A 14,974-nucleotide genomic window follows, 5' to 3' on the forward strand; every position below is an offset into this window, starting at 1 on the left:
TGATTGGAAGAGTTGAGAGGAGTAAGATAGAATATGCTACATGCCGGTCTCTTATGACACTAGAATGATCAAGAGAGATATTTAAGATAATGAATCATCCAAAAGTTAGGAGGAAATGTAAAGGTGGGTCCCTAGAATTTAGTCATCTTGGCCACCCAGGTGCAAATGTCAGATCTTATCACTTCCAGGTTATTTGGAACTTGAACACCCAACATCCCCTTTCCTAGATATACCTCTTCCCCCATCGGATTTGATTCATGTTTTCCTGCATCCAATTAGAAACAAATGGTTAAACTTTGTTATTCAATTTAAGTTAGCAAGATCTTCATCAAGTAATTACATTACTGTGTTTATGAACATATTGCTTATTAAAATTAAGTTGAACCGTATAAATAATCAATAATTTGAAAATGTTAAGACAACCGAATTAAGCTAAATTAAGAATTTTAAGTTCGCAATACCTCAAATTCTAAAACCGGAGTCTACCCAGGGCACAATCTGCAAAAGCCACGGTTAGTCCATACAAACTGCTTAGGACACAAACATTATACCACATCGTAATAATCAATACCATTTGCCCAATATAATGTTAACAATATCAAAAAACATGTGTTATGTATTCAGCTAGTAATTGGTCAAAAGTACTGGTTTTTAAATTTTTTGAACTGTCATAAATGTATGACATGGATTGCTTTCAGTCATGTCACTGCCTGTCGATATCAATGACATACAGTTTAAATGCAATTTTCTATTTTCCACTATAGTGTTGGAAATATTAATTTGTCATGAGAAGGTTTTATGAATTGATAAAAAATATTTAGTGTTGTGCACAAACTAATGACAGGAAGATGCATTTTGTTGGGAAATGATTTCTGAATATGCTAACATCCTCTATTACACATAAACTGGTACTATATGAGCTATATCAAGAAACCCTTTAGAATAAGAGCCATATTTGTATGACATGGTTTGTACTTATCAATTACAGGGATTGTTGGTATCAATGGTACACAGTCCATATCCTTTATATTGCAGTCATAAATTGGTTATGGAGATATAATCATGTGCACAAGAAAATTGATCTCTTTGCCCAATATAATGTTAACGATATTAAAAAAACATGTGTTATGTATTGAGCTAGTAATTGGTCAAAAGTACCAGTTTTTAGTCTTGGGTATTTAGGTGCTTGCCATCTGATTGAAATTGTGCATGGTGGATTCAGTACTATTATAGATGCCACTCAAATGGCTTTTCAGACCTTGTATTTGTATCACTTACTTTTCTGCTGGTTTTGGTATGACAGATGGACAATCTACGGGTTATGCTTCTTGGTATGGTCGATGATCCTCGTGTGGTCCTTATAAAGCTAGCTGACCGTTTGCACAATATGCGAACAATGTAATACTTCTAAGCAGGTTTTAGCAGTTAAAAATTCTATGCAGATATTCTTGTTTAGCTTGTTAGGTTATATCTTGAGAAATATTAAAGACATTTCCTCTCTATTTATATTTTGTTTTAGCAAGGCTTAGAAGTATACATATAAATGTATAAAATATTTAACTTTTGACAGACTGCTAGCTTTAAATTGTGATACACTGACCTGTTGAATTTCATGCAACATTAAATACTTTGTTGTTTATTTATCTACAGTTATGCTATACAACTTATAAATGTGCGGAATTGATGTTAGCGTAAGATACATGTTTTCATAGTTCAATTAATGTTTTATTTTTAATTGCATAGAACACTATTGGTATGATCTGTTGTATACCTTGTAGACTTGTGTAGAGACCAATTAGGCGTGTTTTCAGAACTGTTTGCAGATAAATGTCAGAACATGTAGGCAGGGAAGAGATTAGAAAGGAGGTAGAAATTTAGAAGATTGTTTTGCTGATATAATGCTGCAAGCCCTCATCAAAACTGCAATAAGAAGAAAATGATGCCCTGCTCTGCTGGGAATGGAGACTGAAAAGGATACCCTGTTCGTCCAATATTTTGAGCCAATCTTCCTCCATTATCCTCCCAGACTATCTAGATAGGTATGTGTTGATGTCGGTTTTGTACCACTACATAACATATAGCAATTGAACACTTGATATAGGATATCAAACACTCAATTCCTCTCTTGAAAATTTAATACTCAGAAGACAAGCAAAACTCCAATGTTCCTTACACCTGTGGATACTAACTTAGTTATCGATGTGATTTGTTGGTAATCACGTAGGTGGTCTTACATTGTTCATTCGAGGATAAATTGGACTTTAGGATGATGGTGATGGTGATTCGGTGTGAATGCCAGATGATGTCGATGGTGGTGATGATGGGGGTGTGTTTATCAATGATGCTTTTCCTTACTTTCTTCCTCAAGACTCCAAATACTAAACTACTCACTGCTCTACTCCTATGAATGGAAAGATTAGCAAATGGACGGGGATCGAATCTAATGAAAGCTAACCAGCGGCTCTACCTCCATAGATGCAATAATTCAAGGGAAAGGAACTAGTTTACCACACAAGGCTTCCCAACAAGCCGCTAGGATGCTAGTGGCCTAGTTATAGATCCCTATCAAACATCCACTAATACTACCATACAACTATCCATCTACTTAACAACCTTCTTGAAATGAAATCTACTTTAACAACTTCAAAGAAAATCTTATTCTAACTATTGGAAGTAGAAACCATGCAATAACACCAAATGTTCTTAATCACCATGCAAGTCACAACAATGATAAAGAGAGGCAATTTTGGTATTATCTTAGCAACAATTTTCTCCGACTCTTTACAAATGAGAGCAAATGGCCTTATATAGAGGCCAAAATTACAACCAACGATAGAGATTAAGAGGTAAAACCAACGATCCAGATTGGATCCTAGAAACCCTAATTAGGGTTGCCACCCCATCGGCCAATGAGAAGACGCTACCTCATCAATGGACCAATGAAAAAAATGGAAAAGTGGCAACCAATGAGAAGGCACCAAAATGGTAGCCAATCAGAATCAGGCACCTATCCTACCCAAGAAGAATGAGAATTTGCCACTTGGACTTACATTAAATGATCTTCTAATATAGTTCCACCCCTTTCTTTCATCTTTTTAGCCAAAGCAATGAACTTGGCTAGCTTGTCGTTGACTTCCTTCATGGGAGGGCAACGTGTATGCTTCATCTTGAGCTCAACTGAATTCATCATATTGCTTGCTGCTTGTAGTGTCTTCTCATGATCCTTCTCATATTCTTTTGCGTATTCGATAAAGGCATTGAGGGAGGCAAGGGTGCCCAAATGGCAACCTTCCCCAACTCATCCAATCTCGATCCAAACTCTGTCTCATTGATGTTCTCCTCTTGTCCACTTGAATTATCCCTTTGGTCTCTACCCTCAAATATTTTCAAATCACTTCCTCTAAATTTTCTTTTCCTTGAAATTTACTCTTCCTTGAGATTCACTTATCAATTTTCACTGCCTCTAAATCAAATAAAAGAGGTAGAACCCCATATAGAATTGCTTTTGATTTTGCACTGTCCTAACTTGCAACTCTAAACTCTCACTTATAATCCTAGTCCAATCAAACCTTCTCTTTCCATTTTCAATTTCATCAACAAAGAAATACATCCAATTTTCAAATTGCATACCTTGAGCTACGCCCATAATTCGGCTGAGAAGCACAATGAGATCGCCATACTCTAATTTGGTGAGCTTTGATGACTTGGTGACTCCCTTCTTGCCTTCGTGTAGCCAGTTCTGCTTTAGATGAATGAAGTATGCCTCCTGATTATCCTGAAATAACTTAGCCGCCCGATCCATCATTACCACTGTCATACTTTTATACTGGGGAATATTAAATGCTTCTTTGACCACTTGTCCGCGATGTTGGCTAACACTCTTCCCTTCATCGAAAATGATGGACTTGGTAACAATATCAAATCGGGATGCACACTCCATTACCAATTCTGGACAAGGCAAGGTAGGAGGGAAAGCTGCTGCATGAACAATTTCACTTTTGTAGATTTTCTTTGCCATGGAGGATTACCCTTCCTTGAATCTGTCTTTTCACTGTATTATGTTCACTGTGCTGATATTGGTATCACTTATTCCCCTCACTTTCGAGAAGAAGGTGGTCTTAGGCATCATGTCTTTCTTGTCTTTTTTCACCAAAAATATCTAAGATTTTCCAAAACAATTAAATCTAAAAAATTTCATTTTCAAAATGTTCAAGTCTATACAATTGTTTTCAATTTCCGAAATCCGTCTAAGTCCCAAAATTTTTGCAAATTTATCCTGCCGAATGTTGTTCTAACCATCGAAAAAAAAGTGTGGTCTTTGAAATTTGTTTGGCCTAAGGATAAAATAACATGTTCCGGAAAATCAATTTAAGACTAGGTAAAGAAAGAAATCCAACCACATCCCTCCTGGCTCAAAGGCGTCCAAAGTGTAGAATTTTCAAATCAAAACTTTTTGGACAACTCCGAAAAAACTCGCTAAGGTGATCGAGAAAAGGGGGTCCCCAAGAATTTTAGGGCGATGGTGTGAAAACCTCACAACAGTATGATAATAAGAAATATAGAAATTTGATCTACATACCTCTTCGGTTACTATGATCACAAAGGAATCATAAGTGTGTTTTTATTTTACTCACTGTTTGCTGTCCTCCATCCCATATGATCATTCTAGATCGCCCTCTTATACTTTTAAATTTTTTTTTTATATTGAAAAAATGCAAATTACATAGTTGCAGTTAGAGACTACAACAAAATCAGCTAGATACACAAAATAGAGTATATGACATTGCTGTAGCAAAACAAATAGCAACAATGGTACAAAATAGAGAAAATGTCATAGCTGGAGCAATACAAATAGCAACTATATGATAAATTATAAAAATCTGCTAGATCAGTCCTGTAGAAATGCAGCTATGTGATGCCCTATATTGATCTCTTTCTTGGCAAGTAGTTGGTAAATCCAGAACCTTAATTCGTTGAATCTGAAAATCCAGTCTCAAATATTTCTCAGCAGCAACTTGTAGCCAAGAGAAAAGAGATATTAGACAATAGAAAATGTCTGAATAAAGCCTTAAGAATACAAATTCCAGATGATGACTATTGTGATTACTAAAGACCGCTGTACATCTTGTTCTCCATATATGGAATAATATTACTTGCCACACACCATCAGCAATAATATTTTTATGTAAACCCATCCCCAAAAGAGGCTCTTTCCAACTTAGCTTGTGATAAAAAATAATAATCAAATCATTGAAAACAAAATTCCATTGCTTCTTCACAAACTGGCAGTCCCAAAAAATATGTCTCATGCTCTCTGATTTATAGCAGAATGGGAAACTGACCGGCTGGACCATTATACATTTCAACCTATCCTCAATGAGAAGCTTGCAGTGTAAAATCTTCCAAGTGAGCAGTTGAGCATCTGCATTGATTTTTGTCTTCCAAATTTGAGTTGACAATTTTAGCCAAAAGGGTTCATTGAATTTACATTTTCATTTAGAATTCAATCGATCTTTCACATGCACCATAGGAAGCAGATGTAGGATATGAAGACAGACATTGCTAGTCCTTGAAAAAATTACATTGTATTGGAGTGCATAGTTTCATAGACAATTCCAAAGGGACTAGAGATTGGACAAAAATTAGGAATGCTGTATAACCATTACTCAAACCGAATTTAGTTTTAAGTGTGTGCCACAACAACCAATCCATTGAATGGAAATCCCAAAGGTCCCCAACCGTGCTAATTCCTTTTTTAAATAGATGATAGGAGTGCTTTGGAAACATTTAGGAAAGAGGCTGATTTTGATAATGAATGTGTCTGTTCCACCAGATTGAAGAAGTGGAAAAACTAAAGCCATGTTGAAGAGAGTCTCCTTTCCAACTCAAAAGACAACAAATATGCTTCCAAGCTCTCCATATAGATAGGAGTGAGAGGAGGCCTTGATTGAAAAGAAAGGGTCGTGAAGCACTTTATCAAGTCGTTCCACATGCTGCCATTTACCTTTCACAGTAGCAAGATCAATATTGTTCCGTATGAGTATCTTCCATGGCTCATTCCCATGAGTAGCTTTAATTATCCATTTCGATGCCAGACAGAATCCTTGTGTTCTTGGATCTATTAGTCCCAGTCCTCCTTTTCTTTTAGGTTGAGTGCAATGAGCACATGAGGTAGAAATAAAACCTCTAGTACCGTCGCATTTAGCCCACAAAAATTGACGAATAATTTTAACTAAGTTCTCATATCCCTACTTAGAAGGCATCCAACATGATGAGAAGTAAACATGGGTTGACAGAAAGATTTTATTAGCAACCTGAATTTTACCAGCCTAGTAGAGGAATTTATTTCCCCAATTATACAGTTTATTTCTTACCCTATCAAGATACCATCTCTACATATTGGAAAGAGGTACCCCAATACCAAAAGATATACCAAGATAGCTCATGATTTCCCCATGTTTGATTTGCCCTCTTATACTTAGAGCTATGAGATGATATAACATGGTTAATTTAATAATAAATTATATTACAATTTATTATTAATTATTGAAGGCTTTCTCAACTAATTGGTGGGAGCTGTAGTCATAGGTGCCTCATTTGCCTGTCGTGGAAGTCATAAGGCTGGGAAGAAATATATCGGGGATTCTTGACAAACATATTTTCAACTGTATAGTACTGAAGTATACCTACAAGTCTAAATTATGAATTGGGAAGGTGGTGGGAAGTTACCAAATCTTCAGAAATTGAAGTTAATGTTTAAACTTCAATTGGGCATCTGTGTGAGGTCAGGCATGCCATTACTTTCTTTGTAATTTGATTTAAATGTTCATGGCAGCTTTGATACAACAAATAATACAGACAATGAATTTCTGTTTATCTATATTTGTGTTTGCTTCCTTTTATTCTATATACCTTTTGCATTGAAAATGCAAACCAGCAGTATAATTCCATTAAAATAGTAAACTGAGACTTTATATTGCAAATAAGTAAACTGTTTGACAAAATTCAAAGAATGGAGCAGAGGAAAAATAGGTCAATATCCTATTGGGGATCTTACAGTGGTATTAGGGCCAAAGATCTTGCTAGTCTGCAGGAAAGACAATTTGCGATCAAGTATTTGATGAAAAGAAAAAATGTTGGTTGGTTAAAGCTTTTCAGGAAGTTGCCGACAAGCTTCAAAATCATCAACCAAGAAATGTTATTTTTAACATTTTGAATGAATTGGAAGGATGTTTGAGTCTAGTGGAACAATTACCTTCACACCTTTTATATTTTTCTCTCATTCTTGTGAAATTTTCTTTGAAGCAAGACTGGTTGTTGATGCATTGAGATGCAGGAATCAGAGTGATGGTTACTTCATGCCTTTGTGAAGTTTTTGGAATTTCGGCACCATGTGTTCCCTATGATGATGACACCATGAAGAATATATTGCTTCTAATGGCTAATAGTTATTAGGGTTTTGATGATATCAATAGCATTCATGATTCAAGAAGGCTTGCTATGCTAAAAAACTTTGCATAAGTTAGAGTGAGTAATCTACTATTGGATTTAGAATTGCATGATTTGTTTCATCATTTCCTAATAACAATTAGAATGATACATGGGAAAGAGGTCATTATAGCAATGCAAGATATAATGGTTCTAAGTTCTAACTATCAATGGGAGTAAACTAATAACCCATCTTGTTTTATCTATATGCTATGGACTATTTTGTGACAGTATCGTGCAATTTCTTCTTCTACATACACACTGGTTTGCAATGTGAAGGAAAGATTGTCTCTTGAAGGAAGAAAAGTTGAAGGATGGTGTTGAATAGAATAGTTTTTCTCATGATGAATGTGGAATAGAGTTTCAGGGAGTTATTTGTGATTACACCCAAGAGGAAGTTGAATCTTCTTGCTTTAAAAAGCAATGCAATGATGGAATCATAAACTCTGATTTTATTAAGCCAACAACAAAAGGATGCTCCTCATTTTACGTGGGTGATCTAGAGGTCAGCATTGATAAATATGCAGAAGGGACGAACTATGCTCATAAGGATGTGGATTCTATAGTAACTTGTAAGTTAGTCACTTTTGATGGGAAAGTGTTCTTATAGATGAAAGGGAATTTAAAGATTGTTTGGGTGATGAAAGTGCTAGTCATTGTGAAAAATATGAACCTTTGCCAGGGAAAGATTTGAAGAATCAGTTAATGGTCACAGAGGAAAGGATTGTCCAAGTGCTATCAAGAATTGACAATATTCATAAACAAATTGAAGAGCTTATATGGAATCTTCAAAAGAAGGAACGGAAGAATAAAATTGCAAATGAAATTTCTAGTGCGCAACTACAAGAAATCAAGAGAGCATTAGAAAAGACAAAATCAAATTACTTTCAGTTACTCAGGGACAAGGACTTTGCTATTAAGTTCACTAAAGACAGAGAATCAGAAATTGATAAACTTTTCTTACAATTCTTCATGCCAAATAGAAAAGATGACCAGGTTGCCAAATGAGCAAGGAGATAATTCAAGAATTCGTGAGATGCAGAAGATAGTTGAAGGAATTCAGGAAATACGTAGGGAAGAATTGTTATCACATTCAATATAGGATTTAGATCAGCAAAATGGAGAGATTGAAGCAATTTGGGAGGCATTAGTGGTTACTGAAGGAGGAGCCAAGGAAACTGATGGGTCATAGTGAATGTGGAGAAATAAATCTTTTGCAGTGCAACAAATGGATGAATAAAGCTAAGAAAAGTAAGATGATAGTTTGAAAAAAATCAAAGAAAGACATAGATATATGGGTTCTCAAAAAAAAAATTAAAAATAAGTGTTCAAGATGAGCGTTATGATCATCTTAATACATCAAAAGTTGAACGAATAGATTTATATGGACAAATCGTTCCCCAAACAATGTTTGTGATTTTGGTGGATGTTGCATTATATGAGTCGAATTCTTATGAGTTTTCCAGATTTCCTTCTAAAAAGATTATGATGATTTATAATGATGACATAAAACAACCAGCTTTACCAAGATCTGTTGAGTATAATTGAGGTGCACAAATAATTTAAAGGTATTGACAGTTGATGGAATACTCACTAATGAAGCTTCTCTTGTTTATATTTGGAATCTTGGGGTTTGCAGCATTGGTAAAATATATCACAATAAAGAAATTTTTAGATATAACAAAGTGGCGCACTAGATTCTTGCTAAAGAATTTGTGAGATTGGTTTGGTACCTAGGTGTTTGGTGCATATGACAGTTGTTTCAGCATTCAGAAATTTGTTTGCTCGAGGAGAGACAATCTTGGGACGAGAGGACTTGTAATATATCCCCATTTGAAAGGTATGAAAGGTAATCAATTTGTAAAATTTCAATATATATATATATATATATATTTGATCAGTTAAAGGCTAAACCCCTATAGATTATATTAATAAATAAAAAAGTGTCTGTTCAAATGGGCATTGGTAGGAAAGAACAGAGAAGAAAACCTCCAGTCTTGCTCGAGACATAAGTCAAATACAAATATACAAAATAAAAAGGGGCATACCCTAGTTTCAAAATCTTAATGTAGGGCATACCCATTTTTCATCTGAAACCAAGCTTCTTGGATTTTTAAGATTAAATACAGGTGCCCCTATCATATTTGGGGTCTAAGGAAGGCATTCCTTCCTTACACTTTTATGTGATTAAAGGATCCCATAGTTTAGGTTTGCCATAAGATCAATTTGATTTTTAGATGAAGACCGCACTTTGTTAGATCCCCTCTCTGTGTTCTGGTGCAAGCTATGACTGTATCTTCTGTATGGCGTAGGTATCGTGGAGTCCAAATCCTTACTTTTCCTGAGTTTGCGAGAGCCGCAAAACGACTCATCTTGGCAAGATCATTGTTAGCAAACCTTTTAATCATTTTATAAGAGAAAACTCATTACTCGAATTGCTATTTAGTATAGGTATCAAGAAATTTGGTTAAGTATTACTAACAAATATCTTACTCTAATTTTAGTGTTATTCTTTGTTGCTCTTTTTATTAATATATTATGATTATCTAGAAAGGATTAGGATTATATGTCAAGATTTGATATTCAAACTCTAGATGATTTCTTGATGCATTTCCATTTAGTTTATTTTCTTTAGTCTTTTGTAATAATTTCCATAATCTCCTGCCTTCTAAAAATTTAGATTATAAATTAACGGATCTTTAAATAGCTTTCATCTTTTAGTTGTAAGTCTCCGTCTCTCTCTTTTTTTTGAAAGTGTGGACTGAATTTCTACTGGTTAAAGTTTGGTTATGATATATATTATTTTATTATTCTTGATTTATGGACTTACAAAGAGTTTCAACCTATCTCATAAGATTGTGTTGATATAAAAATTCCTAATTGGGTTAGTTTAACACTCTTTTTGATTGCTTTTCCTTATCTGTTTATAACGTTTTGGATTGATCTTGGCTGCCTATTCTTTCCTATCCAAGAAGAAGTCTACACCACATATTCTTAATGGATAAGAAGCCTTAACTAATTTTTGTTCCTACAAACACAAGGCTTTAGCTAATATTTTGTTTTTATTTTGAATATTTTCTTGAGAATTTACTCTTAGGGGATTAGGCTTACTAATTGGTATCCTAATTATGCAATATGTCTCTTCTCAGTATATATGTTTGTCTTTTTTGTTCTCTCTATTGGTGCAATTATCCGTTAGTACTGATGATGTGAGTTGCTTGAATATGTATTTGTTATTATTTGCTTAATGAAAGAAGCTATATATATGTCATGGTTTCCATACTTTTAGTGACTACTGATTATGTGGGTTGCTTGAATATGTATTTGTTACTATTTTCTTAATGAAAGAAGCTATATATATGTCATGGTTTCCATACTTTTAGTGACTAATTTCCTCTCTGTAAGTGGTACCGGTTAGGTTATTGTCTATAATTTAAGCATCTCGATCTTTTATTTGTGGTCTAGTGTATTAGGCCTTTTACCTAGTGTTAAGCTGTTTGAGTTTAGTTGTTTGTTTATCCTTTAAATTTGCTTTGCTATGTTTGTATTTAGTCTAGTGCAAGGGAAAAACCCTTTGTATTCTCTAAATCATTCTAGTTCTCCTTTTTTATGATATCCATTTTAATCCCTTTCATTGCTCAATTCTCCTTTATATTTTCTTATATATTAGGCTATGTTATGTTAATCTCTGCATTATTGATTCTTCTTAGTATGTTTGAGATCCCCAAAACACATACACAAATTAAATTTGTTTCATTTAAACTTAGCTCCAACACATTTCATTCAGAATGATATATACCATTTTGAAATTGGATTCCGAGATTTTGAAGATTGTTAGAACACCATTAAGCTAGAGCTATCAAAATCAAGGAGATTTAGCAGAACGCCATTAAGCCAGAGCTATTAGAAATACCAGAATTTCTACTATAAATCCGTGCCTTTATTATGGAGTTTATTTTACATTTACGATTTTATTTCAAAATTGGCATGTCTCGATATATCCTTATTTTGTTATACAATTATGAGCTTTAGAATGTGTTGGGACTGTATACCTATTAGTTGAGGAACTTCTTATCCGCTATGATCAAGATCTAGGTAGGAACTGCTATATATATATATATATTTTAGGACAAAAATGAGATATTATACAGACCTATTTCTTGACTGAGTAAATCTAAGTATGAGAGCTAACTATAGAAAGTTTCTAAACAATATTACAAAGCAAAAATGTGACTTGTACACTAGTTTCAGACCTCCTGAGTGAACATTAGAATGTAGCCTTCCGCCTCATCCTTGTCGATGACAAATTGATTGGGCATACAAACTATTGCATTCTTCCTTTTGCTCGATTCATTGAAATTTGAAAGTATGAATTCCAGATTGCCTAGGGCCTTCAAATCAATTAGTGGCGATGGATTGTACCCAAAAATTTGCAGCTAAGTGAAGAACCATTCTTGGTTCAAATCTTGAAGGACACCTCTCCATCTAAGAAAGAATTGAATACTAGCTCTCATTTTAGGCCACTCTACTTCAAAATGGGGTTGATCTCTAATATGAAGAACATGATGCCTGATCACTCTAGCATTCAACAACCTCCTAGGTGGATAGTTCATACACATCTCTGGGTAAGGTATTTCTAAGTACCTATTAATGCTTAACACAATACACTCAAGACCTTCCAACCATGATTCATTAAATAGGTTGTTGTATAGATGAATTATTTCCTAGTGTTCAATCTCCAATCTAGCCATACACACTATTAATGCTCCTACCATCTCATTGTTCATCCTACAGGTGAATTTGTAATCAAAGTCTCTCTCTCCTAAGATCTGGATTAAAGCTAATCTTGACATGTCATTGACTGGTCTTAGCAGTCTATTCCAACTTTCAGGCTTGACAAAGCCCCTAAATGCCATAGTCTGACCCTCGAAGGCTTGAAACAAAACTACTACAGACTCCATACTTGACAAAGGGAAACATAAACAAAAACCTAATTACAGGCTGCAAACAATAACACAGATGGGATAATCAAAAAACTTGGAGGGCTATATGTAGAGTCTTCTATTTGCTCTAGAAATCTCTCGATCATTCAAGCTATTTCTAGATGCATCGATGAAAAGCCATGACTTCCAATGATGGCTAGTGAGTTCTCATGAGGGGCAATAGCCAATTATTATTAATCATACGTTTATATTGAAAGCCTAGGTCGTTGCAGAAATCCTAGACACTATTAGTACTTATGAAAGAATACCTGAGTGATATTACTTATTTAGGGCGATGCATAATCTATACAACATAGGTTGAGGATTGAGTTGCACAGAGAAAGATAAATTTGAAAGTCTAATTTTATGAAAATGGGGTTTGGTATAACTCAGAGAAGTAATCTTAAGGTTGAATGTTTGTTAATGTTACAATCTTCGATCAGGTCTTCGTTATATTTTGAATATCCTACTAATGGTTGGAGATTGGGTTCTAAACCTTAGCCCCCTAACTCTAGATAGTCGCGAGATATCCTAATAGAATGTCGGTTTGATTCTAAATACTTGTCTAAATGTTGATCTTGGTTTAAAGAGGTTAAAGATCTAGCTTGGGTGTAATTCAAAGGAGATTAGAGTAATTCTTTTAATACTCTATAAAGGGCCAAAGGATGGTTAGGGACAGGGCTAATCCAGGGTATTGGGGAGAGGGCAAGAGACTAAGAACTATACTACAACTGACTACCTATAAGTTATTGACTACCTATAAGTTATTGCCTATGTTACTATTGTTATTATCAAATAGATTGTAATTTTTGTATCCTTATGGAACTAAAGCTATCAAGCTTTGAGAGGGTTATTGGTCGATAAAGACTAAATTTCCCAAGGAGAGGAGCTCTGAGATTAGAGGGCAAAGAGGGGTTTGAAGAGTTGATGTAGGCTCCTCCTGTTTAAAACGAAGTATTCCTAATAATTTAGGAGAGTTCAAAGTTTCTTATGTTCCTCGCTATTTTGTGACACTGAGTGAGGCCTATGAATTGATTTGGAAGTTTTTGATATAAAGGTCTTCCCCATCCGCTCCCTTGTATGCCAAACTATCTGCTTCTTTGTTCCCTTCTTTGTAGATATGTTGAATTCTGATGTCCTCAAGTTTGTTGATGAGTTTTATTGTGTATTCAAGTTTAGAGTTGATTTTCTAGTTTGGTGTGCTTTTGTTTCTAATTGCATTTAAAATTATTTTTGAGTCTCCTTCGATAATTACTTTTTTAATGTCCGATTTTAAACAAAGGTTAAGTTCTTCCAGTAATGCTTTTGATTCTGTGATATTGTTTGAGGTTATTCCTAGAGATTTGACTCTTTTGACAATCCTTTCTCCTTTATTTGAATGAATTATTCATCCTAAACCTTCCTCATTGGGGTTACCTTTGGATGCTCCATTAAAGTTCAGCTCATCCCATCCTATTTGGGGTGGTTCCCATTTACAGTTTGCTCTTTCCTATTTATTTGGCTTAGGATAGATTAGTGGGGGGTTTATAAGGTTGCTCCAATTTCTTTGCATCTCTGTATCCCAATTTGAGATTGTCCCATCTTCCTTGATTGAATTCCTCAAGTCATTATTTGTAATTTCAACTATACTTGCTTCTATTTTGATGAGGAGTGATTCAGTAGTAATTTCTTCATTCAGAAATAACCACTTGTTTCTTTTCTTCCATATTTCCCACAAAATGATTGAAGGGGAGCTTTTCTAGAGGTTGCTATATATTTTGGATGATCCATTTTTGGGCCAATGTTTAAGTTTGTGAAAGCTTTCAAGGAGAGATGAGTACCAATTTAGTTTTTGACAGCCATTGCCAGCAAGATTTAGTGAAAGGACATTGGTATAATAAGTGTTTAACTGTCTCAGAGTCTTTTTTACACAAAGGGCAGCTCGAGGGTCCCTCAAAACCCATCTTCATAAACCTATCTGCTGTAAAGATCCGCTTTTGTGATGCAGCCCAAAGAAAGATACTTGCTTTAGAAGGCATGCTCATTCCCAACATAGATTTAGTGGAATATCTATTTTTCCCCATCTTTGTGAATTGATTATGAGCTCATATCCCTTTTTTAGAGGCACCCCATATTAATTAATCCTTCCTCTCTTTGTGATTTTCTTGTTGGTTTAGGAATTGTTTGAGTAAACTTTTTTCTTGATTTGAAAGGTTTGTGTTCTCCACATTTTTCCATTTCTAGTTATTGTTTTGTTCATCATTTATGGTTTGTTTGTAGTGACTAACATGTTTTCCCTAGATATTAGTTAGTGTTATCTTAATATTTGTAGGGAGGTTAAAGCTGTTTGGGGACTAAAACCCATTCCATGAGTCGTCCTAGAATAATGCTTCCTCACACTTGTCTATATCCCATGTTAGGTTATTGCTCATCAGCGGTCTGCATTGGATCATAAATTTCCATGTTTTTGATCCCCTTGGCGGATTCTTAATTCAAAACAAGGATATTGGGTTTGTATTGTTAGG

The 14,974-nt window shown here is 34.7% G+C and overlaps 1 protein-coding gene across 3 annotated transcripts in view; it reads left to right on the forward strand.

Moving 5' to 3' along the window:
- The window catches only part of LOC149572592 (uncharacterized), a 321,499-nt gene that overhangs the window by 88,383 nt on the left and 218,142 nt on the right, over positions 1 to 14,974 (forward strand). For all 3 annotated transcript variants that reach the window (XM_089813697.1, XM_089813695.1, XM_089813696.1), the window contains exon 6: positions 1,304 to 1,398. In XM_089813697.1, the coding sequence (XP_089669823.1) occupies positions 1,304 to 1,398 (95 nt within the window). The remainder of the gene's footprint in view (positions 1 to 1,303; positions 1,399 to 14,974) is intronic.

This window comes from Cupressus sempervirens, chromosome 2, assembly GCF_028749045.1.
Source record: "Cupressus sempervirens isolate cs-2001-9-10 chromosome 2, ASM2874904v1, whole genome shotgun sequence".
NCBI lineage: Eukaryota > Viridiplantae > Streptophyta > Pinopsida > Cupressales > Cupressaceae > Cupressus > Cupressus sempervirens.